Genomic DNA, 27585 nt, shown 5'->3' on the forward strand with positions numbered 1-27585 from the left:
TAGGAGTCCCTCTGCCGTTGCAGGCAAGAATCGTTTGGAAAAGCAGAGCCTGTTTGTTTGTTTGTTTGCCCAGCCTCCCCCTCCCCCTCCTCCTGCTCCCTCTTGTGTCATCTCCGATTCCCTGAATCGTTTGGCTTCAGCAGAGAGGAGGGAGGACAAGGCTTGCTCGTGGTTTGCTGCCCATGGGATCACCGCGGGAGCCAGAGTTTGGCCGCCCTGCCTTGCCTTGCCGAGCACAAGCTGAGTGAGTGAGTGAGGCCAGGCATCAGAGGTACAGTAGCGGCCGGGGCGGCGTCTCTCTGCCCGGCGAACCGACAGGCAAATGGCGTTTGTTGCAAAGGGATGGAGCCGGGGATGACAGCGGGCTCTGCTCTGTCTGCAATGCTCTGCTCTGCTCTGCCCGGCTCTGCTCTGTCTGCAACACTCGCAGCCGCCTGCCCATCATCAAATGCACTCAATTATCTCTTCAAAGCGGATTGCATTCATTATTAATATGTAACAAGCAACTGCAGATGCCGGCTTTAAACCGAAGGTGGACACAAAACGCCGGAGTAACATCTCTGGAGAGGAATGGGTGAATGGGTGAGACTCAAGTCCAGTCTGAAGAAGGGTCTCGACCTGTAACATCACCCATTCCTTCTCTCCAGAGACGTTGACTGACCCGCTGTGTTACTCCAGCATTTTGTGTCTACCTTCGCATTTATGATTAAACCGGGCAGGGTCAAATCCTTGGGTTTGTTATTTTCTGTCTTGCTTTGTGGCTGACCGATTTATCGGATTTCTAAGCCAACTTTTTTTTTAAATCAGTCGATGATAGATACAACACAGCCGGTAGAATTAATCTATAAAAATATAAATATTGACGTGTCGGATCACTCCCATAATTATATTTGTGTGTGTGCGTGGGTTTTGATTTGAGATTGACATGGTTAATCACCCTGTAGTCCCTCCCTGCTTGCTGGCGTTGTGATCTTCCACTCAATCGCCGCTCAACCAGTCGCTGTGTTTGTGCCTGCCTCCTCCATCCCTCCTCTCTCCCCCTCCCTCTCTCTCTCTCTCTCCCTCCCTCCCTCCTCTCTGCCCCTCTCTCTCCCTCCCTCTCTCTCCCTCCTCTTCATTGGAGCTTGTTGTTTGGGTTAAGGTTGGGCATCACGTGAACACCTGCTGTTAGTAAAAAGGGGGAAGGAAAAAAAACACACCACACACCCCAGCAAAAGCAGATAGTCGTGTGGACTGCAGGGAGCGTTCGCCCAGATCGAGATTTGGAAAGGATCACAACACACACACAGGCAGAGAGGCAGGCACACACACGTACGTTGTCGGTGTGGGCGCTGCCTTGCACAACAGACCAGAGATTTAGTCAGTCGGGACCAAAGATCTTTCTTTGGTCGTTGCAGAAACCCTCCCATGAGAACTGGACGCGAACGTGCAAAAGGAAAAGTCTTTTTCATCTAAAATGCATCTTTTGCCCCAGAAGTGAACAAAAACGTACAAGGACTAGACTAGTCTGATTTTGTTTTGCTAAAACGGAGGCAACATTGTAAAAAGCTCGCATACAACAGCAGCAAGAAAGTAGATCGTGTGTTCACTGGACAACTTACTGGACGCTGGGATTTAACTCGGAAGACGTGAAGGAGGATTATTTTTTTGTTTTGATATATACATATATATATATATTTTTGTTTAATTAACAATCGCCAGATCTGTTCTTGAGTGGGTGAGATCAACTTTAAACTGCAAATCTGGCTCGCATCCACTGGTGGAAAGTTAAACTCAAGCAATCCAGGATCTTTATGTTGCTGGTGAAATATTTTCAGGGTTAGTAAATTTAAAAAATAACAAACAAAACAAAGTTTTTTTTTGGTGTTTGGCAAGTTCTTTCGCGGTGGGGGGGGGGGGGTGAATTAAAAGGGAGAATGCACTGTCTTAACTAACAGCTGTTTCCCGCTTTCTCTAGAAACCTTGAAGAAGTCGAAGAGTGTGAAGCGAGGTGGACTCAGCGACTGCGGTGGTAGTAACGGTGGTGGTAGTAGCAGTAACAACAACAGCAGCAACAGCAGCAACAACAGCAGGAGGCTGCCCGCTTGCTATGAGATTGTAACTATTTCTCTGGGTAAAAAGATGGCTGCGGAATTGTATCCGTCGGATCACAGCAGCAGTAACAACAGCAGCAATAACAGCCAGCAACAGCACAGTAAGCACAGCGTTAACAGCAGCACGCTGAGCTGCAGCTCCAAGAGGAGTCTCCTGCACCGCCAGGGTCAGCAGAAAACACTCAACAACAACAACAACCACAACACCAACACCAACTGGCAGTCCTTCTACCCGACGCTGCGGGAAAGGTGAGAGAGAGAGATGCCTCTCCCACGTCCCCTGATAAAACTCGCGCTTTGTTTAGTTTACTTTAAAAAACCACCCGACCCTGATTTATTGACACTTTGCTTGCCCCAGGAATGCCATGATGTACAACAACGAACTGATGGCAGACGTGCATTTTATCGTCGGGTCCCCGGCATCGACACAGAGAGTCCCGGCTCACAAGGTAAATACACACCCTCTCTTTCCCCCCCCCCCCCCTCCCCTTCTCTCTCTTTCCCCCTCTTTTCACCCCTCTCTTTCTCCCTTCCCCCTCCCTCTCTCTTTCCCCCTCCCTCTCTCTTTCCCCCTCTATTTTCTCCCCCTCTCTTTCCCCCTTTTCTCCCCCCTCTTTCTCCCTCCCCCTCTCTCTCCCCCCTCCCTCTCTCTTCCCCCCCCCTATTTTCTCCCCCTCTTTCTCCCTCCCCCTCTCTCTTTCCCCCTCCCTCTCTCTCCCCCCTCCCTCTCTTTCTTTCCCCCCTCCCTCTCTTCCCCCTCCCTCTCTCTCCCTCCCCCTCCCTCTCTCTTTCCCCCTCTCTCTCCCTTCCGCTCTCTCCTCTCCCCCTCTCTTTCCTCCTCCCCCTCTCTCAAAACGTTCCTGTTTATTTATCTACGCCTACGGGATTGCAAAAGGCGCAGGGAGTGGATTATTTTTAACGCATAAATCGGTGACTTAAAAGTTGCAAGACTTAAAAGACAACGCCTCCTGCGCTCAAATCTTGGCAGCCCTGTTGGCTGTTATTCGTGATGAAACATGCAGCCAGATGAAGGCAGGAGGGGACGCGGTGTGTACATGTGAAGTCGTGTTTGGTTTGGTTCTTGCACTCTGTGTGCCAGCCGCGTTGTGATCTTTTGTTTCTACTTGTCACTTTCCCATTGCAGTACATTTTGGCAGTGGGCAGCTCCGTTTTCTACGCCATGTTCTACGGAGAGCTGGCCGAGAATAAATCCGACATTCACATTCCAGATGTGGAGTCTGCAGCTTTCCTCATTCTGCTCAAGTAAGGAGATCTATCTGTGTGTTTGTGTGTGGCTAGGTGGGGTGGGGAGATGGCGAGGCGGCAGTGTGGTGCCAGTCGAAACGTATAAGATTATTAAGGGGTTGGACACGTTAGAGGCAGGAAACATGTTCCTGATGTTGGGGGAGTCCAGAACCAGGGGCCACAGTTTGAGAATAAGGGGTAGGCCATTTAGAACTGAGATGAGGAAGAACTTTTTTAGTCAGAGTTATGAATCTGGAATTCTCTGCCTCAGAAGGCAGTGGAGGCCAATTCTCTGAATGCATTCAAGAGAGAGCTAGATAGAGCTCTTAAGGATAGCGGAGTCAGGGGGTATGGGGAGAAGGCAGGAACGGGGTACTGATTGAGAATGATCAGCCATGATCACATTAAATGGCAGTGCTGGCTCGAAGGGCCGAATGATGGCCTCGTGCACCTATTATCTGTTGTCTAAGATGCCTGCTACCCAGTCAAACAGTATTGTCCACAAGTACAGCCAAGCCACATATACAAGCACAACAGGTGGTGTAGTGCAAAATACCAGAGTGCAGAATCTAGCGTCACAGTGAGAGGAAAGTGTGCCAAGTCCATATTGAGGTCGTGGAATTTATTCACAAAATGCTGGAGTAATTCAGCAGGTCAGGCAGCATCTCAGGAGAGAAGGAATGGGTGACGTTTCGGGTCGAGACCTGAAGAAGGGTCTCGACCCGAAGCGTCGCCCATTCCTTCTCTCCTGAGATGCTGCCTGACCTGCTGAGTTACTCCAGCATTTTGTGAATAAATTCCTTTGATTTGTACCAGCATCTGCAGTTATTTTCTTAATACTACTTGAAGTCGTGGAAGATCAGGACTACACCCTAGCTTACGGGATGACCCAATAACAATATTTTCAACTACATTTGGACAGGTAGCAGGGATAGAAAAGATTTAAAGGGATATGGGCCAAATGTAGTTTGGGTTTTTTATTGCCACGTGTACTGAGGTACAGCGAAAAGCTTTGTTTTGCCTGCTATCCAAACAGATCGGATAATACTATACATAAATACAATTGTCAATAGACAATAGGTGGCAGGACGAGGCCATTCGGCCCTTCGAGCCAGCACCACCATTCACTGTGATCATGGCTGATCATTCTCAATCAGTACCCATTTCCTACCTTCCCCCCATATCCCCTGACTCTGCTATCCTTAAGGGCTCTATCTAACTCTCTCTTGAAAGCATCGAGATAATTTGCCTCCACTGCCTTCTGAGGCAGAGAATTCCACAGATTCACAACTCTGACTGAAAAAGTTTTCCCTCATCTCTGTTGTACTCAAGTCAAACTTGAGTACAATAGATGGAGCAAAGGGGGAAAGATAGAGGGCAGAATAGGCAAATGGGATTATTTTAGATGGGGCACCTTGGACAGCATAGACAAGTTAGATCATGGGTCTGTTTCTGTGCTCTGTGACTGTTCAGTAGTTTGATGACAGTGGGGAAGAATGCCCCTTTACCCTTAAACCAATGGTTCTTGATTCCCCTATTATGAGTAAAAGACTCTGCATTCACCCTATCTATTCCCCTCATTTTTTTTGCACCACTAAGATCACCTCTCATCCTCCTGTGCTCCAAGGAAAAAAGTCCTAGCCTGCCCAGCCTCTCCCGAGAGCCCAAGCCATTGAACCCTGACAACCTCACTATAAAATAATGATGAGGCTGGTTTGGATAATGGACTGGTCTGCATCCACCATAAAGGGACTGGACAAGCTAGGGAGTCCAGAACCAGGGGCCACAGTCTAAGAATAAAGGGGAGGCCATTTAAAACTGAGATGGGAAAAAAACTTTTTCACCCAGAGAGTTGTGAATTTGTGGAATTCTCTGCCACAGAGGGCAGTGGAGGCCAATTCACTGGATGGATTTAAAAGAGAGTTAGATAGAGCTCTGGGGGCTAGCGGAATCAAGGGATATGGGGAGAAGGCAGGCACGGGTTACTGATTATAGATGATCAGCCATGATCACAATGAATGGTGGTGCTGGCTCGAAGGGCCAAATGGCCTCCTGCACCTGTTTGCTATGTTTCTATGAAGTGTTTTCTTGTGGCCTTTGGCAGAGTTTGCGTTGGGAGTTTTTGTGTGCTAACCTGTCAGCGGAAATACAATACACGATTACAATTGAGTCATCCAGCATGTACAGACGCATGACAAAGGGAATAACGAGGGGTTGTGATTGTCCAGAGATGCTGCCTGACCCACTGAGTTACCCTTGTGCCTTTTCTTGTAGTGGTAATGCTAGCTTTCTTGCCCCGCTGCAGGTATCTGTACAGTGACGAGGTTGACTTGGAAGCGGACACGGTGCTGGCTACTCTGTACGCTGCCAAGAAGTACATTGTCCCCTACCTGGCCAAGGCCTGTGTGACTTTCCTGGAGACGAGCCTGGAGGCCAAGAACGCCTGCATCCTGCTGTCACAGAGCCGGCTGTTTGAGGAGCCGGAGCTGACGCAGCGGTGCTGGGAGGTGATCGATGCCCAGGCGGAGCTGGCACTGCGGTCTGAGGGCTTCTCCGAGATCGACCTGCAGACTCTGGAGATCATCCTGTCGCGGGAGACTCTCAACACCAAGGAGGTGGTGGTGTTTGAGGCCACTGTCAGCTGGGCGGAGGCAGAGTGCAAGAGGCAGGGTCTGCCCCTGACTGCCCGTAACAAGAGGAGCGTGCTGGGCAAGGCTCTCTACATCGTGCGGGTGCCCACCATGAGCCTGGAGGAGTTTGCCAACGGGGCTGCCCAGTGCGACCTGCTGACGTTGGAGCAGACGCACAACATCTTCCTGTGGTACACGGCGGCCAACAAGCCCCAGCTGGAGTTCTCCACCAGCCAGCGGCAAGGCCTGGCCCCACAGCGCTGCCACCGCTTCCAGTCGTCCGCCTACCGCAGCAACCAGTGGCGGTACCGGGGCCGCTGCGACAGCATCCAGTTTGCTGTGGACAAGCGGGTGTTTGTGGCTGGCCTGGGCCTGTATGGCTCCAGCTGTGGCAAGGCAGAGTATAGCGTGAAGATCGAGCTCAAGCGACAGGGCGTGGTGCTGGCACACAACTTCACCAAGTTCGTGTCGGACGGCTCCAGCGTCACCTTCTCCGTCTGGTTCGAACACCCGGTGCAAGTGGAGCAGGACACCTTCTACACCGCCAGCGCCATCCTCGATGGCAACGAGCTCAGCTACTTTGGGCAGGAGGGCATGACAGAGGTGCAGTATGGCAAAGTGACCTTCCAGTTCCAGTGCTCCTCGGACAGCACCAACGGCACTGGAGTACAGGGGGGCCAGATCCCCGAACTCATCTTCTACGCCTGACCAAGGGCACGCAATGCAATGCAATGCCCCTCGCTAAAGGACTTTACTACGCCTGACCAGAGACTTGGTCAACGTGGGAATCACAAGCAAAAGGAACACTTCAGAATCCAACTGCTGCTAACCAGAGGGAGTTTGGCAAGAATCCACCTCTTGCCCTTCTACTGATAATATATTGAACTGCAGACAGAGGTCCAATGGATCAGCTGTTGTCTCAAACTATCTGAAATTGAAGGAATGTTTGGTTGTAAATTAATTTTATTTATAATGGCTAGAGAGTATTATTATTGGATGTACTGATGCTGCAGTGGCCAGTGATCAGCAGAGCACTCGTTTTGTGCTGTTTTTTTGTACAGAAGTGCTGTTTAAAATGGCTTAATGACTGATGAATGATATTTCAACACCTCTGTGTACTTGCGACTCATGAACTTGTACAGTATAAAGATTTTTACATGATTACATATCAGCCTGATGTTGTCTTTATTGCTGCCTAGTAAGGTAGAAGCAACTGTGTGCTAAATATGGCACATCAATTGCTGATTGACCCGTATGATCATAAAGTAGTAGGAAAGAAACTGCAGATGTGGTTTAAATCGAAAGTAGACACAAAATGCTGGAGTAACTCAGCGGGTCAGGCAGCATCTCTGGAGAGAAGGAATGGGTGACGTTTCGGGTCGAGACCCATCTTCAGTCTGAAGAAGGTACTCGACTCGATACGTCACCCATTCCTTCTCTCCCGAGACGTTGCCTGACCCGCTGAGTTACTCCAGCATTTTGTGATCTAAAAGTAGCCATTCCTGCTGTCTCAGTTTGGGTTTATTACTATAACCTGTTTTGAGGTACAATCTTTGCTTTGCGTGCTATCAAATTATATTGATACACAAAGACAAACAAGTCAAACTCAAATACATTAGGTAGAGCAAAGGGGAAGATACAGAGTGCAGAATATAGTTCTCAGCATTGTAGACAAAGTCCAATGTCCACAATGGGGTAGAGGTGAATCAGATAGTACCCTGGCTTATGGAAGGACCGTTCATCTAGAAGCAGCAAGTAGATCTACCCAATGACAACAATAGTAGCAGCCTCAGTATAAAAGGAATATATCTTTAGGAAGGAGATGTGGAGAAATGTCTTTAGTCAGAGAGTTGTGAATCTGGAATTCTCTGCCTCAGAAGGCAGTGGAGGCCAATTCTCTGAATGCATTCAAGAGAGAGCTAGATAGAGCTCTTAAGGATAGCGGAGTCAGGGGGTATGGGGAGAAGGCAGGAACGGGGTACTGATTGTGGATGATCAGCCATGATCACATTGAATGGCGGTGCTGGCTCGAAGAACCGAATAGCCTCCTCCTGCACCTATTGTCTATTGATTGTTGATTAGTACGGATGTCAGGTTATGGGGAGAAGGCAGGAGAATGGGGTTAGCAGGGAGAGATAGATCAACCATGATTGAATGGCAGAGGTGACTAGATGGGCCGAATGGCCTAATTCTGCTCCTATCGCTTATGAACAAGAATAGTTGGCCTGGGCCAGTAAGTATTTTGGAATAACATTTCATTTTTAATAACCTAAGCCCAAAATGTAACCTGGTGTGCGGGTAAGATTGTAAATTATCCTTGGAATAATGTCAGAATCTTGGCAGGGTGTGACTTAGGAGTGAGAAAATAGGTTGGTCAGAGAAAAAGCTGCTGGAATAATTCAGCGGGTCAGGCAGCATGTCGAGAGACCATGGATAGATGACGTTTTGGGTCAGAACCTCTGTTTTCAGTGTGCCTCACTAAAGACGATGTTGCAAGCCAATAGCTTGTGGTGTTGCTGATGATGTTAACAGCAGAGGTAAAGGAGGAGAACTTCAAGATTCTCACTACCCTACCTTTGCCACTTGTAATTTTATGTACATGCAAAGGATTGCTTAATGGCAAGTGAGGCTCAGTGCATCATTTTCCGTCCGGTTGGCAACCAGTAAACACTCTGTTGCTGCAGGGACTGCTGCTGGCCCCACAGCAATATACAGTACTTGCACTTACCTGCGTATGATTTAGAGGAAGGAAGAAAATCTTACTACGGCCAAACTTGCAGTCGTAGAGCTGTACAGTGTGGAAACAGACCCTTGAGCCCACCTTGTCCATAATCAGCAAGTTGGCATCGAGGACAGTCCCATTTGGCCAAACCCCTCCTATCCATACATCTGTCCAAATGACTTTTGAGACTCGTTATTGTGTCCGATTCTACAGCTTCCTCTGGCAGCCCATTCCAGATATGAACGACCCTCTGAGTGGAAAAAGCTGCCCCTGAAGTCCCTCTTTAATGTCACACCTTACGCCTATGCCCTCTAGTTTTAGAATCCTCTACCAATAGACAATAGGTGCAGGAGGAGGCCATTCGGCCCTTCAAGCCAGCACAGCCATTCACCGTGATCATGGCTGATCATCCACAATCAATATCCCATTCCTGCCCTCTCCCCATATACCCTGACTCCGCTATCATTAAGAGCTCTATCTAACTCTCTCTTGAAAGCATCCAGAGAATTGACCTCCACTGCCCTCTGTGGCAGAGAATTCCACAAATTCACAACTCTCTGGGTGGAAAAGGTTTTTCCACATCTCAGTTCTAAATGGCCTCCTGCACCTCTTGTCTATTGAGTCCTACGTTGGACCATTAACACGTTGATGCATTGAGAAGCGTACACCATTTACACGTTTGGTTGTACAGTGCACTCTCTGCACACTTTCTCTGCTAAAGTCCTATGGTGATCCACACCGTTAGTATTGCGCTGATTGTATGGGGCAGCCAGCAGCACGTGACACACACTCGAGTGCAGTGGTGTGACATTCAATAGACAATAGGTGCAGGATGAGGCCCTTCGAGCCAGCACCACCATTCAATATGATCATGGCTGATCATTCTCAATCAGTACCCCGTTCCTGCCTTCTCCCCATACCCCCTGACTCCGCTATCCTTAAGAGCTCTATCTCACTCTCTCTTGAATGCATTCAGAGAATTGGCCTCCACTGCCTTCTAAGGCAGTGAATTCCACAGATTCACAACTCTCTGACTGAAAAGGTTCTTCCTCATCTCAGTTCTAAATGGCCTCCCCCTTATTCTTAAACTGTGGCCCCTTGTTCTGGACTCCCCCAACATTGGGAACATGTTTCCTGCCTCTAACGTGTCCAACCCCTTAATAATCTTATACGTAAGGCAAGCCGGAGAATGTACACCATTTCCAATCTGTGCTGCGATATAACTTCAGCTGAGCAACAAACCACTGAGAAATAATTGGTCTCAGCAGCTCTCAGCTGAGACGGGATGGAAGAATCAAGCAAACCCTATCATTAAGCACAACCCTGCCCAAACTGTGAAACAAACAACCGCGCGATGCCACTGCAGCTGAGCAATGGCCAAGGGTATCTGTGCAATCCGAGCCCACGCAAGGCAGCAGTAGATTGAGGGGTCAGAGAGGGGCAGGGATGAAAGGCAAGTGTAGTATGCAAAGGGAGACACAAAATGCTGGAGTAACTCGGCGGGTCAGGCAGCTCTCCCGTCTCGGGAGAGAAGGAATGGGTGACGTTTCGGGCCGAGACCCTTCTTCAGGCTGATGTCAGGGGAGGGGGCGGGTCCCCCTTGTATACACTGGAATTTAGAAGGATGAGAGGAGATCTTATCGAAACATATAAGATTATTAATGGGTTGGACACGTTAGAGGCAGGAAACATGTTCCCAATGTTGGGGGAGTCCAGAACAAGGGGCCACAGTTCAAGAATAAGGGATAGGCCATTTAGAACGGAGATGAGGAAAAACTTTTTCAGTCAGAGAGTTTTGAATCTGTGGAATTCTCTGCCTCAGAAGGCAGTGGAGGCCGATTCTCTGAATGCATTCAAGAGAGAGCTAGATAGAGCTCTTAAGGATAGCGGAGTCAGGGGGTATGGGGAGAAGGCAGGAATGGGGTACTGATTGAGAATGATCAGCCATGATCACATTGAATGGCGGTGCTGGCTCGAAGGGCCGAATGGCCTCCTCCTGCACCTATTGTCTATTGAATAGTCACATAAATAAAACAAAGCACAGATAGTATAAAGACAGATAGATTCTCAACCCGAAACGTCACCCATTCCTTCTCTCCTGAGATGTTGCCTGACCCGCTGAGTTACTCCATTTTGTGTCTACCTTCGATTTTAACCAGCATCTGCAGTTTTTTCTCCTACAGTATGCAAACACATACTGTGTGATGGGCAACGCCATTAGATGTTCATGAAGAAAGCATTAATTCTACATTGCACCATTCACAAAGGAAACAAATCGCTTTAAGACAGAAATTCTTAAGCACATCTTCCTGGTAAAAATTACAAACTCAACATAAAGTGTACTGACGAGGAAGGAACTGCAGATGCTGGTTTAAACGTAAAATAGATATAAAATGCTGGAGTAACGCAGCGGGACGGGCAGCATCTCTGAAGAGGAGGAATGGGTGACGTTTAAGGTCGAGACCTTTTGGTCTGAAGAAGGGTGTTGAGCCGAAACGTCACCCATTCCTTCTCTCCAGAAATGCTGCCTGTCTCGCTGAGTTACTCCAGCAATTTGTGTCCATAAAGTGTTCTGGATTGTAATTCAAGTCACGGTTGCCTGAAGCATAAGCAACACACTGGCAAAGGAAGAATGGTTAACCACACCAAATGGAGAGGTGGGAGGGGGGGAAGAGGAGAGAGGGAGGGAGAGAGAGGGAGAGAGGGGAGAGAGGGAGTGAGAGAGAGAGGGAGGGAGAGGGAGGGAGAGAGAGTGGGAGAGGAAGGGAATGGGAGGGAGGGAGAGGAAGGGAGAGGGAGTGAGGGGTGGAAGAGGGAGAGGGAGAAAAGGGGGAGGTAGAAAGGAAATGAGAGAAGGAAATGTAATCAAGGAATTGTGAGATGCATCAGATAGAGAGATATATAGAGAGAGCGACAGACAGACAGAGATAGATGAATGGTAGAAAAAGGCAGAGGACAGACAGTGCATGAGACACTGAGATAACAAATAGAGAGGTGGATCAATAGAAAGAGAGAGAGATGGAGACAGAGATATGGATGGAAAGAAAGGCGAGGGGTGGAGAGGAAGGGTGGGAGGTGGATTGGAGGAGGGGCGAGGTGGAGGATGTGAGGGAGGTGAGGGGGAGGAGGGGTGAGGGGGACGAGGGGTGAGGGGGAGGAGGGGTGAGGGGGAGGAGGGGTGAGGGGGGGAGGAGGAAGGAGGGGTGAGGGGGAGGAGGGGTGAGGGGGAGGAGGGGTGAGGGAGAGGAGGGCTGGAGGGGTGAGAGGGAGGGGGGCTGGAGGGGTGAGGGGGAGGAGGGCTGGAGTAGTGAGGGGGAGGGGGGCTGGAGGGGTGAGGGGGAGGAGGGGTGAGGGGGAGGAGGGGTGAGGGGGGGAGGAGGAAGGAGGGGTGAGGGGGAGGAGGGGTGAGGGGGAGGAGGGGTGAGGGGGAGGAGGGCTGGAGGGGTGAGGGGGAGGGGGGCTGGAGGGGTGAGGGGGAGGAGGGCTGGAGTGAGGAGGGGGAGGAGGGGTGAGGGGGAGGAGGGCTGGAGTGGTGAGGGGGAGGAGGGGGAGGAGGGGTGAGGGGGAGGAGGAGGAGGGGTGAGGGGGAGGAGGGGTGAGGGGGAGGAGGGCTGGAGTGGTGAGGGGGAGGAGGGGTGAGGGGGAGGAGGGGTGAGGGGGAGGAGGAGGAGGAGGGGTGAGGGGGAGGAGGGGTGAGGAGGAGGAGGAGGAGGGGTGAGGAGGAGGAGGAGGAGGGGTGAGGGGGAGGAGGGGTGAGGGGGAGGAGGGCTGGAGTGGTGAGGGGGAGGAGGGTGAGGGAGGAGGGGTGAGGAGGAGGAGGGGTGAGGGGGAGGAGGGGTGAGGGGGAGGAGGGCTGGAGTGGTGAGGGGGAGGAGGGCTGGAGTGGTGAGGGGGAGGAGGGGTGAGGGGGAGGAGGGGTGAGGGGGGTGAGGGGGAGGAGGGCTGGAGTGGTGAGGGGGAGGAGGGCTGGAGTGGTGAGGGGGAGGAGGGGTGAGGGGGAGGAGGGCTGGAGTGGTGAGGGGGAGGAGGAGGAGGGGTGAGGGGGAGGAGGGGTGAGGAGGAGGAGGAGGAGGAGGAGGGGTGAGGAGGGGTGAGGGGGAGGAGGGGTGAGGAGGAGGAGGAGGAGGGGTGAGGGGGAGGAGGGGTGGGGGAGGAGGGCTGGAGTGGTAAGGGGGAGGAGGGGTGAGGGGGAGGAGGAGGGGTGAGGGGGAGGAGGGCTGGAGGGGTGAGGGGGAGGAGGGGTGAGGGGGAGGAGGGGGGAGGGGGAGGAGGGGTGAGGGGGAGGAGGGGTGAGGAGGAGGAGGAGGAGGGGTGAGGGGGAGGAGGGGTGAGGAGGAGGAGGAGGGGTGAGGGGGAGGAGGGGTGAGGAGGAGGAGGAGGAGGGGTGAGGGGGAGGAGGGGTGAGGAGGAGGAGGAGGAGGAGGGGTGAGGGGGAGGAGGGGTGGGGGAGGAGGGCTGGAGTGGTGAGGGGGAGGAGGGGTGAGGGGGAGGAGGAGGGGTGAGGAGGAGGAGGGCTGGAGGGGTGAGGGGGAGGAGGGGTGAGGGGGAGGAGGGGGGAGGGGGAGGAGGGGTGAGGGGGAGGAGGGGTGAGGGGGAGGAGGGCTAGAGGGGTGAGGGGGAGGAGGGGTGAGGGGGAGGAGGGGTGAGGGGGAGGGGGGCTGGAGTGGTGAGGGGGAGGAGGGGTGAGGGGGAGGAGGGCTGGAGTGGTGAGGGGGAGGAGGGGTGAGGGGGAGGAGGGGTGAGGGGGAGGAGGGGTGAGGGGGAGGAGGGGTGAGGGGGTGGAGGGGTGAGGGGGTGGAGGGGTGAGGGGGGGAGGGGTGAGGGGGAGGAGGGGTGAGGGGGGGGGAGGGGGGAGGAGGGGGTGAGGGGGGCTGGAGTGGTGAGGGGGAGGAGGGGTGAGAGGGAGGAGGGGGGCTGGAGTGGTGAGGGGGTGGAGCGGGGAGGAGGGCTGAGAGGGAGGAGGGGTGAGGGGGAGGAGGAGTGAGGGGGTGGAGGGGTGAGGGGGTGGAGGGGGTGGAGGGGTGAGGGGGTGGAGGGGTGAGGGGGGTGAGGGGGGAGGGGTGAGGGGGGGAGGTGGGGTGAAGGGGGGAGGGGTGAGGGGGGGGAGGGGTGAGGGGTGGGGGGGGTGAGGAGGGGAGGGGTGAGGGGGGGAGGAGGGGTGAGGAGGGGTGAGGGGGAGGGGGAGGAGGGCTGGAGTGGTGAGGGGAGGAGGGGTGAGGGGGAGGAGGGGTGAGGGGGAGGAGGGCTGGAGGGGTGAGGGGGAGGAGGGGTGAGGGGGAGGAGGGGGGAGGAGGGGTGAGGGGGAGGGGGAGGAGGGCTGGAGTGGTGAGGGGAGGAGGGGTGAGGGGGAGGAGGGGTGAGGGGGAGGAGGGGTGAGGGGGAGGAGGGCTGGAGGGGTGAGGGGGAGGAGGGGTGAGGGGTGTGGGGGCTGGAGGTGTGAGGGGGAGGGGGGCTGGAGGGGTGAGGGGGAGAATGGAAGGGGGTGAGGGTGAGCCCTTCCTCCTGTGACCAGAACTGCACATAATATTTCAGATTCCAAGCACACAGGCCACTGTCTCTACATTGTACAAAGCACCCAGTGGAGACTGGAGAATTCTCTCCATATCGTTCAATGTCCTCAGGGGGAGATAACTATTTTGCTCACACTATTCCCGCACAACACAGACCGACCTACCACACGTGGGCGAGGTTCTTGGTATATTGTCACAATTCCATCGCAAGTATTCCTCAGGAAGCATCAGACAGCATTTCCATTTGTGTGTTAAATGCAACTGAGTGTCATTAGACAATAGGTGCAGGAGGAGGCCATTCGGCTCTTCGCGCTAGCACCGCCATTCACCGTGATCACGGCTGATCATCCCCAATCAGTACCCCGTTCCTGACTTCTCCCCATATCCCTTGACTCCGCTATCTTTAAGAGCTCTATCTAACTCTCTCTTGAAAGCATCCAGAGAATTGGCCTGCACTGCCTCCTGAGGCAGAGAATTCCACAGATTTACAACTCTGGGTGAAAACGTTTTTCCTCATCTCCGTTCTAAATGGCCTACCCCTTATTCTTAAACTGTGACCCCTGGTTCTGGACTCCCCCAACATCGGGAATATGTTTCCTGCCTCTAGCGTGTCCAATTCCTTAATAATCTTATATGTTTCAATAAGATCCCCTCTCATCCTTCTAAATTCCAGTGAATACAAGCCCAGTCGCTCCATTCTTTCAACATATGACAGTCCAGCCATCCCGGTGATTAACCTGGTGAACCTACGCTGCACGCCTTCAACAGCAAGAATGTCCTTCCTCAAATTTGGAGACCAAATCTGTGCACACACACACAGTACAGAGAGAGTTTTACCCTCCTGATCCGCTTGTCTCAGATTTACTCCCCCATTTTATATATACAAAGTAAAGGCATCTTTGTTTACTTATGCAGGTTAAAAACAATCAACAGTGCACCGATTGAATAGTGTGGGAAAGGGAATCATTCCTTACAAACCTATTGCCGGTGCGTTGATGCAAAGCTCTCTGGCCAGCAGAAGAAAAGTCTTCCCCAACACATAGACATTCACCTGCAAGAAAGGTTAAGAACATTTAGGTTTACGTTTATTATTCTCACATGTACCGAGGAACAGTCAAAAGCTTTGCTTTGCATGCTATCCACACAAATCAATACTCTACTTACATACAATCAAGCACAAAACAAGGTAGGGCAAAGGGGAAGATACAGAGTGCAGAATATAGTTCTCAGCATTGTAGCGCATCAGTTCCACAGACAAAGTCCAATGTCCACAATGTGGTAGAGGTGAATCGGACAGTACCCTAGTTTATGGAAGGGCCGTTCAAAAGCCTGATAACAGAGGGGAAGGAGCTGTTCCTGAGTCTGGTGGTGCGTGCCTTTAAGCTTTTGTATCGACGGGAGCGGAGAGAAGAAGGAATGACCGTGGGGGGACAAGTCTTTGATTACGTTGACTGCTTTCCACGACAGCGTGAGTTGGAGATGGCATCAATCAGCAGTGGGGTGGAATCTGAACCAACTGAGTCTGGAGAAGGGCCCTGACGCAAAACGTCACTTGTCCACCTACTGGGGACAATTGTTACATTTACCAAGCCAATTAACCTACAAACCTGCATGTCTTTGGAGTGTGGGAGGAAACCGAAGATCTCACCCAGAGAGTTGTGAATTTGTGGAATTCTCTGCCACAGAAGGCAGTGGAGGCCAATTCACTGGATGAATTTAAAAGAGAGTTAGATAGAGCTCTAGGGGCTAGTGGAATCAAGGGATATGGGGAGAAGGCAGGCCTCGGGTTACTGATTGTGGGTGATCAGCCATGATCACAAAGAATGGCGGTGCTGGCTCGAAGGGCTAAACGGCCTCCTCCTGCACCTATTTTCTATGTTTCTATATTCACTGTAACAGGGGAGAGGCAGCAGATTTGAAGGCCTCTTCCATCACACTTTCCCAGTTCATCATCCCCACAGTCACCATGCCCGTATCTTCAGTGATTTGGTTCTGAAGTCTGTTGCCATGGAAACCACCATGGTAAGTTTGGCACCAGGCCATCAAAGTACAATGAAGTGGAGCAGAAAATAAGAACAGAATGATCTGTAACGGCAGCATTTCTACACCGTTCAGCGGGCAGGTTCCTCAGTCAGCACAGGGCTAGCGTCTCTGTGACTCTAGTCCTTCTGAGAAACACTTCTCTGTGGATTGTCACCGTGTCGTGGTGGAGAAGCTCGTGTGGTCCTGAGATCCTGAGAGCGATGCCGTCTGGAGCTATGCTCCTGGTAGGGTCACCCATGGCAGTAAGGTCGAGGGGGAGGTCCCTGACAAAGAGCAATCCAACCAAGACCTCAACGGTGGAACAGGCGGAGGGAGGATGATGGCTGACTTTAGTGGAGCGTCACAACGGCTGGGAAGGCGGATGGATGAAGGCTGCAGCACAAAAGGGTCCCCGGTCGTCTTGGACTCCATGCCACTGGATCCTGACCCAGATCTGTCAAGGACCGTGTGGTTGCTGTCTGTGCACCAGTCTCCCCACGTTAAACAAAGTCACGCACGGGCGTCCTACAAGGACAGTCACACTCGATTCGAGTGACCGCCGATGGTGATGATGACGACGCTGGGAAACAGCTTTTGGTACTTCATTGCTGCAAGCAATACTTCACATAATATGTAGTTATCGCTGCCAGCCCAACGTTACCAAGCTTAGATTCGAGCACAAGTGTTTGGGGTTCTCCAACTCTATGCCCAGAGTTGGGGCATCGAGAACCAGAGGACATGGGTTCAAGGTGAGAGGGGAAAGATTCAGTAGGATATGAGTATAGGAATAAAAAGGTCATTTGGCAGTTGTATAGGGCCATGCTGAGACCACATCTGGAGTATTGTGTGCAGTTTTGGTCTCCTAATTTGACGAAGGACATCCTTGCTATTGAGGCAGTGCAGCGTAGGTTCACAAGGTTAATCCCCGGGATGGCGGGACTATGTTCCCAATGTTGGGGGAGTCCAGAACCAGGGGCCACAGTCTAAGAATAAAGAGGAGGCCATTTAAAACTGAGGTGAGAAGAAACTTTTTCACCCAGAGAGTTGTGAATTTGTGGAATTCTCTGCCACAGTAGGCAGTGGAGGCCAATTCACTGGATGAATTTAAAAGAGAGTCAGATAGAGCTCTAGGGGCTAGTGGAATCAAGGGATATGGGGAGAAGGCAGGCACGGGTTACTGATTGTGGATGATCAGCCATGATCACAATGACTGGCGGTGCTGGCTCGAAGGGCCAAATGGCCTCCTCCTGCACCTATGTTTCTATGAGGGGTAACTTCTTCACGCAAAGGATGGTGGGTGTATGGATTGAGCTGCTGGAGGAGGTAGTTGAGGCAGCGACTATTGCAACTTTTAAGAAACATTTGGACAGGTACATGGAAAGGACAGGCTTCGAGGGGTAAGGGTCTAATGCAGGCAGGTGGGACTAGTGCAGATGGTGTGGGCGAGTTAGGCTGGAGGGCCTGTTTTCACGGTGTGTGATTCTATGGCCCTGGTCCCACAGTAATCAACTAGCCTGGAGATGTTTCTGCATTGTGCGGACAGTACATATCAAGACAAAGTTTCACTTGATGGGTTGCCAGTGCTGTAGCTGTAATGGATTAGCTTGGCTACAGACATGGGTCACTTCCTGAGCACAACATGTTAGAACCACAGCCAGAATGCTTGCCGTGTCCAGAGCAGTCAGCTGTTTGCTAATGCGATGTGGAGCGAATGAACTGGATCCAGTTGGACTGGAAACCATAACAAAGGGAGGTGAAGAGGAGGCCAAGATGGATCATCTAGTGTACAGTTCTCTGAAGATGCCTGGAACCGCTTCAGCCTCATCCTTTGCACAAGGGGATGGGGACGATCTTGGCAGTCTCTTCTTACTGTTATTCAGCCATTCAGCTCTGGTTAGACCACGACTCCTGAACATTGGCTGTATGCCAGCAGCACAGTGGCGTGGCTGGTAGAGCTGCTGCCTCACGGTTTAGTTGAGTTTATTGTCATGTATACCGAGGTACAGTGGAAAGCTGTTTTGTTGCGTGCTATCCAGTCAGCGGTAAGACTATCGTTGATTATGATCATGCCGCCCACAGTGTGAAGATACACGATTAAGGAAATAACGTTTGGTGCAAGACAAAGTCCAGGAAGGTTACGATTAAAGATAGACCGAGGGGCTCCAATGAGGTAGATGGTAGCTCAGGACTGCTCTCCGGTTTGTGATGGGATGGTTCAGTTGCCTGATACCAGCTGGGCAGAAACTGTCCCTGAAACTGGAGGCCAATCTGAATCAGCACCAGAGACCAAGGTTCGATCCTGACCCAGGGTGCTGCCTGTACGACGTTTGTATGTTCTCCCTGTGACCACGTGGGTTTTCTCCGGGTGCTCCGGTTTCCTCCTACATTCCAAAGATGTGCAGGTTTGTGCGATCATTGGTCTCTGTAAAGTGCCCCGAGTGTGTGGGGAGTGGATGAGAACATGGGTCAACGTAGAACTGGTGATCGATGGTTAATAGACATTAGGTACAGTAGTAGGCCATTCGGCCCTTCGAGCCAGCACCGCCATTCAATATGATCATGGCTCATCATTCTCAATCAGTACCCCGTTCCTGCCTTCTCCCCATACCACCTGACTCCGCTATCCTTAAGAGCTCTATCTAGCTCTCTCTTGAATGCATTCAGAGAATTGGCCTCCACTGCCTTTTGAGGCAGGGAATTCCACAGATTTACAACTCTCTGACTGAAACAGTTTTTCCTCATCTCCGTTCTAAATGGCCTACCTCTTATTCTTAAACTGTGGCCCCTTGTTCTGGACTCCTGCCTCTAATGTGTCCAACCCCTTAATAATCTTATATGTTTCGATAAGATCTCCTCTCATCCTTCTAAATTCCAGTGTATACAAGCCTAGTCGCTCCAGTCTTTCAACATATGACAGTCCCGCCATTCCGGGAATTAACATAGTAAACCTACGCTGCACGCCCTCAATAGCAAGAATATCCTTCCTCAAATTTGGAGACCAAAACTGCACACAGTACTCTAGGTGCGGTCTCACTAGGGGCCTGTACAACTGCAGAAGGGCCTCTTTGCTCCTATACTCAACTCCTCTTCTTATGAAGGCCAATATTCCATTGGCTTTCTTCACTGCCTGCTGTACCTGCATGCTTCCTTTCAGTGACTGATGCACTAGGACACCCAGATCTTGTTGTACGTCCTCTTTTCCTAACTTGGCACCATTCAGATAATAATCTGCCTTCCTATTCCTACCACCAAAGTGGATAACCTCACACTTATCCACATTAAACTGCATCTGCCATGCATCCGCCCACTCACACAACCTGTCCAAGTCACCCTGCAACCTCATAGCATCTTCCTCACAGTTCACACTACCACCCAGCTTTGTATCATCTTCAAATTTGCTAATGGTACTTTTAATCCCTTCATCCAAGTCATTAATGTATATTGTAAATAACTGCGGTCCCAGCACCGAGCCTTGCGGTACCCCACTAGTCACTGCCTGCCATTCTGAAAGGGACCCATTTATCCCCACTCTTTGCTTTCTGTCTCCCAACAGTAACCCGTGCCTGCCTTCTCCCCATATCCCTTAATTCCTCTAGCCCCTAGAGCTCTATCTAACTCTCTTTTAAATTCATCCAGTGAATTGGCCTCCACTGCCTTCTGTGGCAGAGAATTCCACAGATTCACAACTCTCTGGGTGAGAAAGTTATTTTTTCACACCTCAGTTTTAAATGGCCTCCCCTTTATTCTTAGACTGTGGCCCCTGGTTCTGGACGCCCCCAACATTGGGAACATTTTTCGTGCATCTAGCTTGTCCAGTCCTTTTATAATTCCATACGTTTTATATTTTATAACAAGCAAGAGCTGAAATCTGCACCGATCTACTTTGGCAAGCACAGCGCAGTTGAACAAAAGGCTTTCTTTTGTGCCATGAATCTCCACGTCCAGGAACACCCTCAGAAGAGCTGTCAAATAGACCGCTGGCTGTGTGCGGAATATTTTAACGCACAGAATATCATCTTTATTTGATCCAACACTGATAGCTGCCAAACAGCAAGTACTAAAAAGGAGAAAGCAATCTTGTGGATATGGGGGAGAGTACACTCAGTCGGAGCAGCTGAAGAGTCAAAAATAAACCGGGTACCAGCTGTGTTCGGGCAGAATTCACCACAGCCTCTTGGTCAGGTTAAAACGCAAACAGACTACAATCTAATTTAGTCCACAACAGCTGTTGTGGCAGCAAACCAAACACGGAAATAGGAATTGAAGGCAATCTAAAGGGCAAATCCTCCATGGAAATGGAGGCTACAAGGTGAGAGGGGGAAAGTTTAACGCAGATGTGCAGGGAGAAAACCCACGCAGGTCACGGGGAGAACGTACAAACTCTGTGCACACAGCACCCGTAGTCAGGATCGAACCCGGTCTCTGGTGCTCTAAGGAGCAACTCTACTCGCTGCGCCACCGTGCCGTCGGGGGTTGAGGTCGTTGAAGCAGGGGCTATGGCAACATTTAAGAAACATTTAGACAGGTACATGGATAGGACAGGTTTAGAGGGATATGTGTCAAACGCAGGCAGGTGGGACTAGTGTAGATGGCGCATGTTGGCTGGTGTGGGCAAGTTGGGCCGGAACGGCCTGTTTCTTCACATAAAGGCTATGATTCCATGTCGGTCAATGCGGGCAACTGGGACTAGCTTAGATGGGGCACCTTGGACAGCAAGGACGAGTTGGGCCGAAGGATCTGTTTCCATGCTGGATGACTCAAATTGCAACTCCTCCATCAGTACTGGATCTAAATCTTGATCACCTTCCCAACTGCACTGTGGAAATCTCTTCAACACATGGACTGCAGTGGTCCAGGTCGCAGCTTATCACGGGGATGGGCAATAACCTCCGAAGCCGCATGGCGTTCGACTAGCCCTGACGCAGGGCAAATCGCCCGGCGTGGGGGAGCTGAGATCCCCCCCGATGCAGGAGCTTGATCGCCCCGACGAGGAAGGCCCACCGCTGGCTACAGGAGTTAAGATCGTCCCGTTAACGGAAGTTTCGAGGCCCCCGACCGCTGGAGGACAAAGAAGGGAGAGATTGAACGTTTTTTTCACCTTCCATCACAGTGAGGAATGTGGAGGAGTCACTGTGGAGGATGTTCATGTTAAAATGTATTTTGTGTGTCCTGGTGCTTTTTATTGGTATGACTGTATGGCAAATGAAGTTCCTCGTATGTTGCAAAACGTACTTGGCTAATAAAGTATGATTGTGATTATCTCTTCCACAAATAAAGTGGAGAGAGTTTATGAAATAATCTCCTGGATAAACAATTCAGATGCCAGACATTTCTTGAATTGGAGACTGATGGAAATATTCAGCAAGTCAGGCAACATCTGTGGGGAACCAAATAGAGGCGTCCCCCTTCACAGAAGTTGCCTGATTGGCTGTATGTTTGTAATTGGCTGTTTTTATTTCAAATTTCCATTATCTGCAGATTTTCTTCCTTTTCAACCATGAAATATTATTTGAGACGGTGTATGAAATCATAGAGTCTTTTTCTCAGGGTTGGGGAATAAAACACTAGAGAGCTTACGTTTAAAGTGAGAGGGGTAACGATTTCATAGGAACCTAAGAGGCAACATTTTCAGAGGGTGGTGGGTACATGGAACAAACTACCGGAGGATAGAGTGGGTGTGGAGAGGAGGTTTCCATTAGTGGGAGAGTCCAGGACCAGAGGACACAGCCTCAGAATGAAAGGAAGTTCCTTTAGAATAGGAGATGAGGAGGAGTTTCTTCAGTCAGAGGGTGGTGAATATGTGGAATGTATTGCCACAGACGGCTGCGGAGGCCAAGTCAATAGGTATTTTTATGGTGTAAGAAAATAACTTAGAGGAACTTAGAGGAGCCTAGAGGACAGAGGAACTATCTAAAGTTGGAGAAGTCAATGTTCATACCGCTGGGCTGCAAGCTGCACAAGCGAAATATGAGGTGCTGTTCCTCCAATTTGCGGTGGGCCTCACTATGGCACTGGAGGAGGCCCATGACAGAAAGGTCAGACTGGGAGTGGGAGGGGGAGTTGAAGTGCTCAGGTTGGTTAAGGCGGACTGAGCGAAGGTGTTGAGCGAAACGATCGGCGAGCCTGCGTTTGGTTTCGCCGATGTAAATAAGTTCAGTCGCCTCGGTAGGGGGCGAGCTGTCTGTCCGTGGGCGTGGGGGGAAGAGAGTAGAAGTTTTGTTGCCTTCCAACACAGTGAGGGGGTGTTTGGAGTCACTGTGATGGATGTTTGTGTTGGGGTCGTGTGTCTTGTGTTCTTTTCTTTTTTGTTGTGTTCTGTGACTGCTGGAAATGTAATTTCGTTCGGTATCTCGGTACCGAATGACAATAAAGCTCTGTATTAAGTTGACATCTGGAACAGCGGATACAATAGATGAGGTTGGAGGAGGTGCAGGTGAACCTCTGTCTCACCTGGAAAGACTGTTTGGGTCCTTGGATGGAGTTGAGGGGGGAGGTAAAGGGACAGGTGTTGCATCTCGTGCGGTTGCAGGGGAAAGTGCCCGGGGATGGGGTGGTTTGGGTAGGAAGGGACGAGTGGACCAGGGAGCTACGGAGGGAACGGTCTCTGCGGAACGCAGAAATATATTTTTATGGTGGAGATTGGCAGATTCTTGATTAGTACGGGTGCCAGGGATTTTGGGGAGAAGGCAGGAGAATGGGGTGTGAGGGAAAGAGAGATCAGCCATGAGTGAATCGCAGAGTAGAATTGATGGGCCGAATGGCTGAATTCTGCTCCAACAACGTGTGAACTTATGAAGAAGTGGTTAAGGTACCTACAACAACAACATTAAAAGTTACCTAGACAGATAAAGTTTAGAGGCATATGGGAAGGGGTTGCCAACTGTCCCGTATTAGCCGGGACATCCCGTATTTTGGGCTAAATTGGTTTGTCCTGTACGGGACCGCCCTTGTCCCGTATTAGGCCCGGGGGTTGCTGTAGGCCCGGACACTGTAGGCCCCAGCACTGTACGCCCGGACACTGTAGGCCCGGGGGCCGCTGTCAGCCGGGACAGTGTAGGCTAACAGAGTGTGTTCGGGGAGCGGGGCCAAGTGTGTTCACCTAATGGAGGTTGTGTAGCAACCCACCTCCCGGCCCGGGTGGCCGCCATTGGTGGAGCAGGAGCACGTGGCCGCTGGCTGGGTGAGGTCGCCTTGTCCCGTATTTGGGAGTGAGATAGTTGGCAACCCATAGACATGGGGAAAATGCTGGCAAATGGGACCAGCTTAGATGGGGCATGTTGATCTGCATGGATCAGTTAGGTTGCAATGCTTGTTTCCATGCTATGACTCTATGACTATAACCAAATGATGTTGCATTTGAAGTCGCAGGGAGTTGCACTCAAGTTAACCGAGTGGCCTGTTCTCATCTGTAACTCAGGTTTGATGCATGACAGGAAGAACACATTTCTGTGGAGCAAACCAAGGTGTGGGCCACATTTTAACCCCTGGTCATCAGGGAGGAAGGAGTACATCTCATCTTACCTGCTCCTGCACTATCGTCAAGTTATTTTCATAGGTTGATAGGTTCTCGGAGAAGAATTAGGCCTAATTCTGCCCCTATCTCATGATCTTCTGATCCCTTCTCTCAAATATAACAAAGTAAAGAGGACTGTGTGGGGAAATATATAGATTTAACAAAGAGAAAGACACAAAGTGCTGGAGCAACCCAACGCACCAGGCATCTCAGGAGAACATGTGTAGGCAACGTTTCAGGTCGGGACCTTTCCTCAGACTGATTGTAGTGGGATAGAAAACTGGAAAATCTAACAAAAGTAACAGGATAAATAAAACATTTGAAGTCAATGCATGTACATACCTGCAACAGGTCACTGAGATCCAATAACATATCTTGGAAATGTCGTCAAGGAAGATGCAAAGGAAAAAGATGAGTCAAGCACAACAAAGTCAACATGAGAGCTGATCTACGCAGCTCCAGCGTACGACAGAGTCTGCCCGTCAGGAAGTTTACAGTGGCTGTGCTACAAACCCAGCATTGTGCAGTGGTGCGGTTGCCAACTGTCCCGTATTAGCGGGGACATCCCGTATTTTGGGCTAAATGAATTTGTCCCGTACGGGACCGCCCTTGTCCCGTATCAGTAGGGGTTGCCAACTTCCTCACTCCCAAATACGGGGCAAAGGGTGACGTCACCGCCCCGCGCCCCACGTGACCTCACCCAGGCCAGCCAGCGGCTACGTGCTCCCGCTCCACCAATGGCGGCCGCTGGCTGGGTGAGGTCACGTGGGGCGCGGGGCGGTGACGTCACCCTTTGTCCCTTCATTGGGAGTGAGGAAGTTGGCAACCCTATGCGGTAGTGCGGGACGGGAGAGGCACACAGTGGAACACCGAGTGACACCGAGGATGCCAACGTGGCAGTGAGTGCAAGCCTCTCCCATGGAGCTGCCTCTGTGTGTGTGTGTGTGTGTGTGTGTGTGTGTGTGTGTGTGTGTGTGTGTGTGTGTGTGTGTGTGTGTGTGTGTGTGTGTGTGTGTGTGTGTGCGGGTAATTAGGGCAGCACGACATTCCGCTCACCTGCACAGGGCATTGGTGAGACCACACCTGGAGTATTGCGTACAGTTTTGGTCTCCTAATCTGAGGACAGACATTCTTGCAACAGAGGGAGTACAGAGAAGGTTCACCAGATTGATTCCTGGGATGGCAGGACTTTCATATGAAGAAAGACTGGATAGACTCTGCTTGTACTCGCTGGAATTTAGAAGATTGAGGGGGGATCTTATAGAAATGTACAAAATTCTTAAGGGGTTGGACAGGCTAGATGCAGGAAGATTGTTTCCGATGTTGGGGAAGTCCAGAACAAGGGGTCACAGTTTAAGGATAAGGGGGAAGTCTTTTAGGACCGAGATGAGAAAAAAAAATTTCACACAGAGAGTGGTGAATCTGTGGAATTCTCTGCCACAGAAGGTAGTTGAGGCCAGTTCGTTGGCTATATTTAAGAGGGAGTTAGATGTGGCTCTAGTGGCTAAAGGGATCAGGGGGTATGGAGAGAAGGCAGGTGCGGGATACTGAGTTGGATGATCAGCCATGATCATATTGAATGGCGGTGCAGGCTCGAAGGGCCGAATGGCCTACTCCTGCACCTATTTTCTATGTTTCTATGTACGGAGTTTGTACGTTCTCCCTGTGACCTGCGTGGGTTGTCTCCGGGTGCTCCGGTTTCCTCCCACACCCGAAACTCGACCCGAAACTTCACCCATTCCTTCTCTCCAGAGATGCTGCCTGACCCCCTGAGTTATTCCAGCATTTTGTGTCTATCTTTGGTTTAAACCAGCATCTGCAGTTCCTTCCTGCCCACAAGGAGTTAATGCATTTGGGAAGCGAAGCAGAATAGTGGGGGGGGAGGTGGGGAGTTAACGATTGGCTTGGAGCCACATCAACACAGAAGTACAAGTTTCATTAATTACTTCTCCCTTGAATAGATGTGCAGCAGCCAGAAGCCCACTGACAGATTCCAATGCACAGACTTCAAAAACATCGGCAGATACACAAAGAATTTTTTTAAAGAATGGAATATTAGAAAAGGGCTTGTAGACTCCCTTTGCAAAACGATGTTGTTTAGAAGCTTTGCCAATTCGGAATCACTTTGATCGCTCCTGAGATGAGCAAAAAAACGGAGGAGTCAGCTTTCCCAGAAAGTAGGCAGCCGTTTGGTAGACAGAAGAGCGTACTTTCCCAGGCCACAGACGTGAGTGGCCACACCTGTGTACAGGGCCTGGCAGCATGGACTCAACTCACCGCTGCTTCATGGCTTCATGAAAATATTATAGCAGCTCGTCAGTAGAGGTGGTACTTAATATACATTCCATTTGTGACATGTCAGAACTAAAAGGTGGAAAAAGTAGGAGAGAGAGAACCACAAACATCATGACCGTTGATCTTCCAGAGAGTTTGTGATTTGTGCCCACGCCAAACAAAAAAATCAAAACACCGAGGGTCACAAAAAACTAGAATGAAAGGCTTTCTCTTGCATGCCATCCGATCAGATATACCGAGGGTCGCCAACTGTCCCATATTAGCCGGGACATCCCTTATTTCGGGCTAAATTGGTTTGTTCCTTACGGGACCGCCCTTGTCCCGTATTAGGCCTGGATGATGCTGTAGGCCCGGACGCTGTAGGCCAGGCCGTTGTAGGTTTGGAGGCTGTAGGCCCGGACACTGTAGGCCGGACACTGTGGGGCCGGGCACTGTGGGCCCGGACATTGTGGCCTGGGAGCCGGTGTAGGTCCGGACACTGTAGGCCGGACACTGTGGGCCCGGGCACTGTGGGCCCGGACAGTGTGGCCTGGGAGCCGGTGTAGGTCCGGAGGCCCGGGCGCTGCCTAACGGAGGTTACGTAGCAACCCGCCTCCCGGCCCGGGCGGCCGCCATTGGTGGAGTGGGAGCACGTGGCCACTGGATGGGTGAGGTCACGTGGGGCGCAGTGCGGTGACATCACCCTTTGTCTCTTATTTGGGAGTGAGAAAGTTGGCAACCTTAGATGTACCATTCATAAATACAACCAAGTCAAACTCAAGTACAATAGGTAGAGGAAAGGGGGAAGATACAGAGTGCAGAATATAGTTCTCAGCATTGCAGTGACAATAGACAATAGACAATAGGTGCAGGAGTAGGCCATTCAGCCCTTCGAGCCAGCACCGCCATTCTATGCGATCATGGCTGATCACTCTCAATCAGTACCCCGTTCCTGCCTTCTCCCCATACCCCCTCACTCCGCTATCCTTAAGAGCTCTATCCAGCTCTCTCTTGAAAGCATCCAACGAACTGGCCTCCACTGCCTTCTGAGGCAGAGAATTCCACACCTTCACCACTCTCTGACTGAAAATGTTCTTCCTCATCTCCGTTCTATATGGCCTACCCCTTATTCTTAAACTGTGGCCCCTTGTTCTGGACAGTGCGTCAGTTCAAGAAGAAATGGACCATTCCAGAGAAGGGTCTCGACCCGAAACGTCACCTAAACCTTTTCTCCAGAGATGCTGCCTGACCCGCTGTGTTACTCCAGCTTTTTGTGTCTGTCTTCAGTTCCAGAGACAAAGTCTAATGTCCGCTATGGGGTAGAGGTGAATCGGACAGTACCCTAGCTTATGGAAGGGCCGTTCAGAAGCCTGATAACAGAGGGGAAGAAGCTGTTCCTGAGTCTGGTGGTGTGCGCTTTCAAGCTTCTGCACCTTCTGCCCGACGGGAGCGGGGAGAAGGAATGACCGGGGTGGGACACGGACAAGTTCTTGATTATGTTGGCTGCTTTTCTGAGGCAACATAAAGTGTAGATGGTCGATGGTGGGGAGTCTGGTCTGTGTGATATCACTGTACC

General features: G+C 51.1%; 2 protein-coding genes across 6 annotated transcripts in view; one reads left to right on the forward strand and one right to left on the reverse strand.

Annotated features, from left to right (window-relative positions):
* brf1b (BRF1 general transcription factor IIIB subunit b) overlaps positions 1-27585 on the reverse strand; it is a 308241-nt gene that overhangs the window by 137182 nt on the left and 143474 nt on the right. For both annotated transcript variants that reach the window (XM_078406970.1, XM_078406969.1), the window contains exons 4-5: positions 24078-24109; positions 15179-15251 (exon numbers count right to left, since the gene is read on the reverse strand). In XM_078406970.1, the coding sequence (XP_078263096.1) occupies positions 15179-15251; positions 24078-24109 (105 nt within the window). The remainder of the gene's footprint in view (positions 1-15178; positions 15252-24077; positions 24110-27585) is intronic.
* Positions 105-7134, forward strand: btbd6b (BTB (POZ) domain containing 6b). Of its 4 annotated transcripts, XM_078406966.1 has the most exons (6): positions 139-271; positions 1702-1818; positions 1958-2342; positions 2452-2542; positions 3238-3356; positions 5644-7134. In XM_078406966.1, the coding sequence occupies exons 2-6, from the start codon at positions 1794-1796 to the stop codon at positions 6674-6676; spliced, it is 1653 nt and encodes a 550-aa protein (XP_078263092.1). In that variant the 5' UTR covers positions 139-271; positions 1702-1793; the 3' UTR covers positions 6677-7134. The 4 variants fall into 4 exon arrangements, with proteins under 4 accessions (XP_078263094.1, XP_078263093.1, XP_078263092.1 ...); XM_078406968.1 differs by lacking the exon at positions 1702-1818 and having other exon boundaries at positions 105-244; XM_078406967.1 differs by lacking the exon at positions 1702-1818 and having other exon boundaries at positions 131-271.

Source organism: Rhinoraja longicauda, chromosome 10 (assembly GCF_053455715.1).
Source record: "Rhinoraja longicauda isolate Sanriku21f chromosome 10, sRhiLon1.1, whole genome shotgun sequence".
NCBI classification, from domain to species: domain Eukaryota; kingdom Metazoa; phylum Chordata; class Chondrichthyes; order Rajiformes; family Arhynchobatidae; genus Rhinoraja; species Rhinoraja longicauda.

Coding starts and splice junctions, on each gene's coding strand:
- btbd6b (XM_078406966.1), top strand. CDS start 1,794: ATGTTGCTGGTGAAATATTTTCAGG. Junction 2,543..3,237: donor AGAGAGTCCCGGCTCACAAG/GTAAATACACAC, acceptor TTCCCATTGCAG/TACATTTTGGCAGTGGGCAG. Junction 3,357..5,643: donor GCTTTCCTCATTCTGCTCAA/GTAAGGAGATCT, acceptor GCCCCGCTGCAG/GTATCTGTACAGTGACGAGG.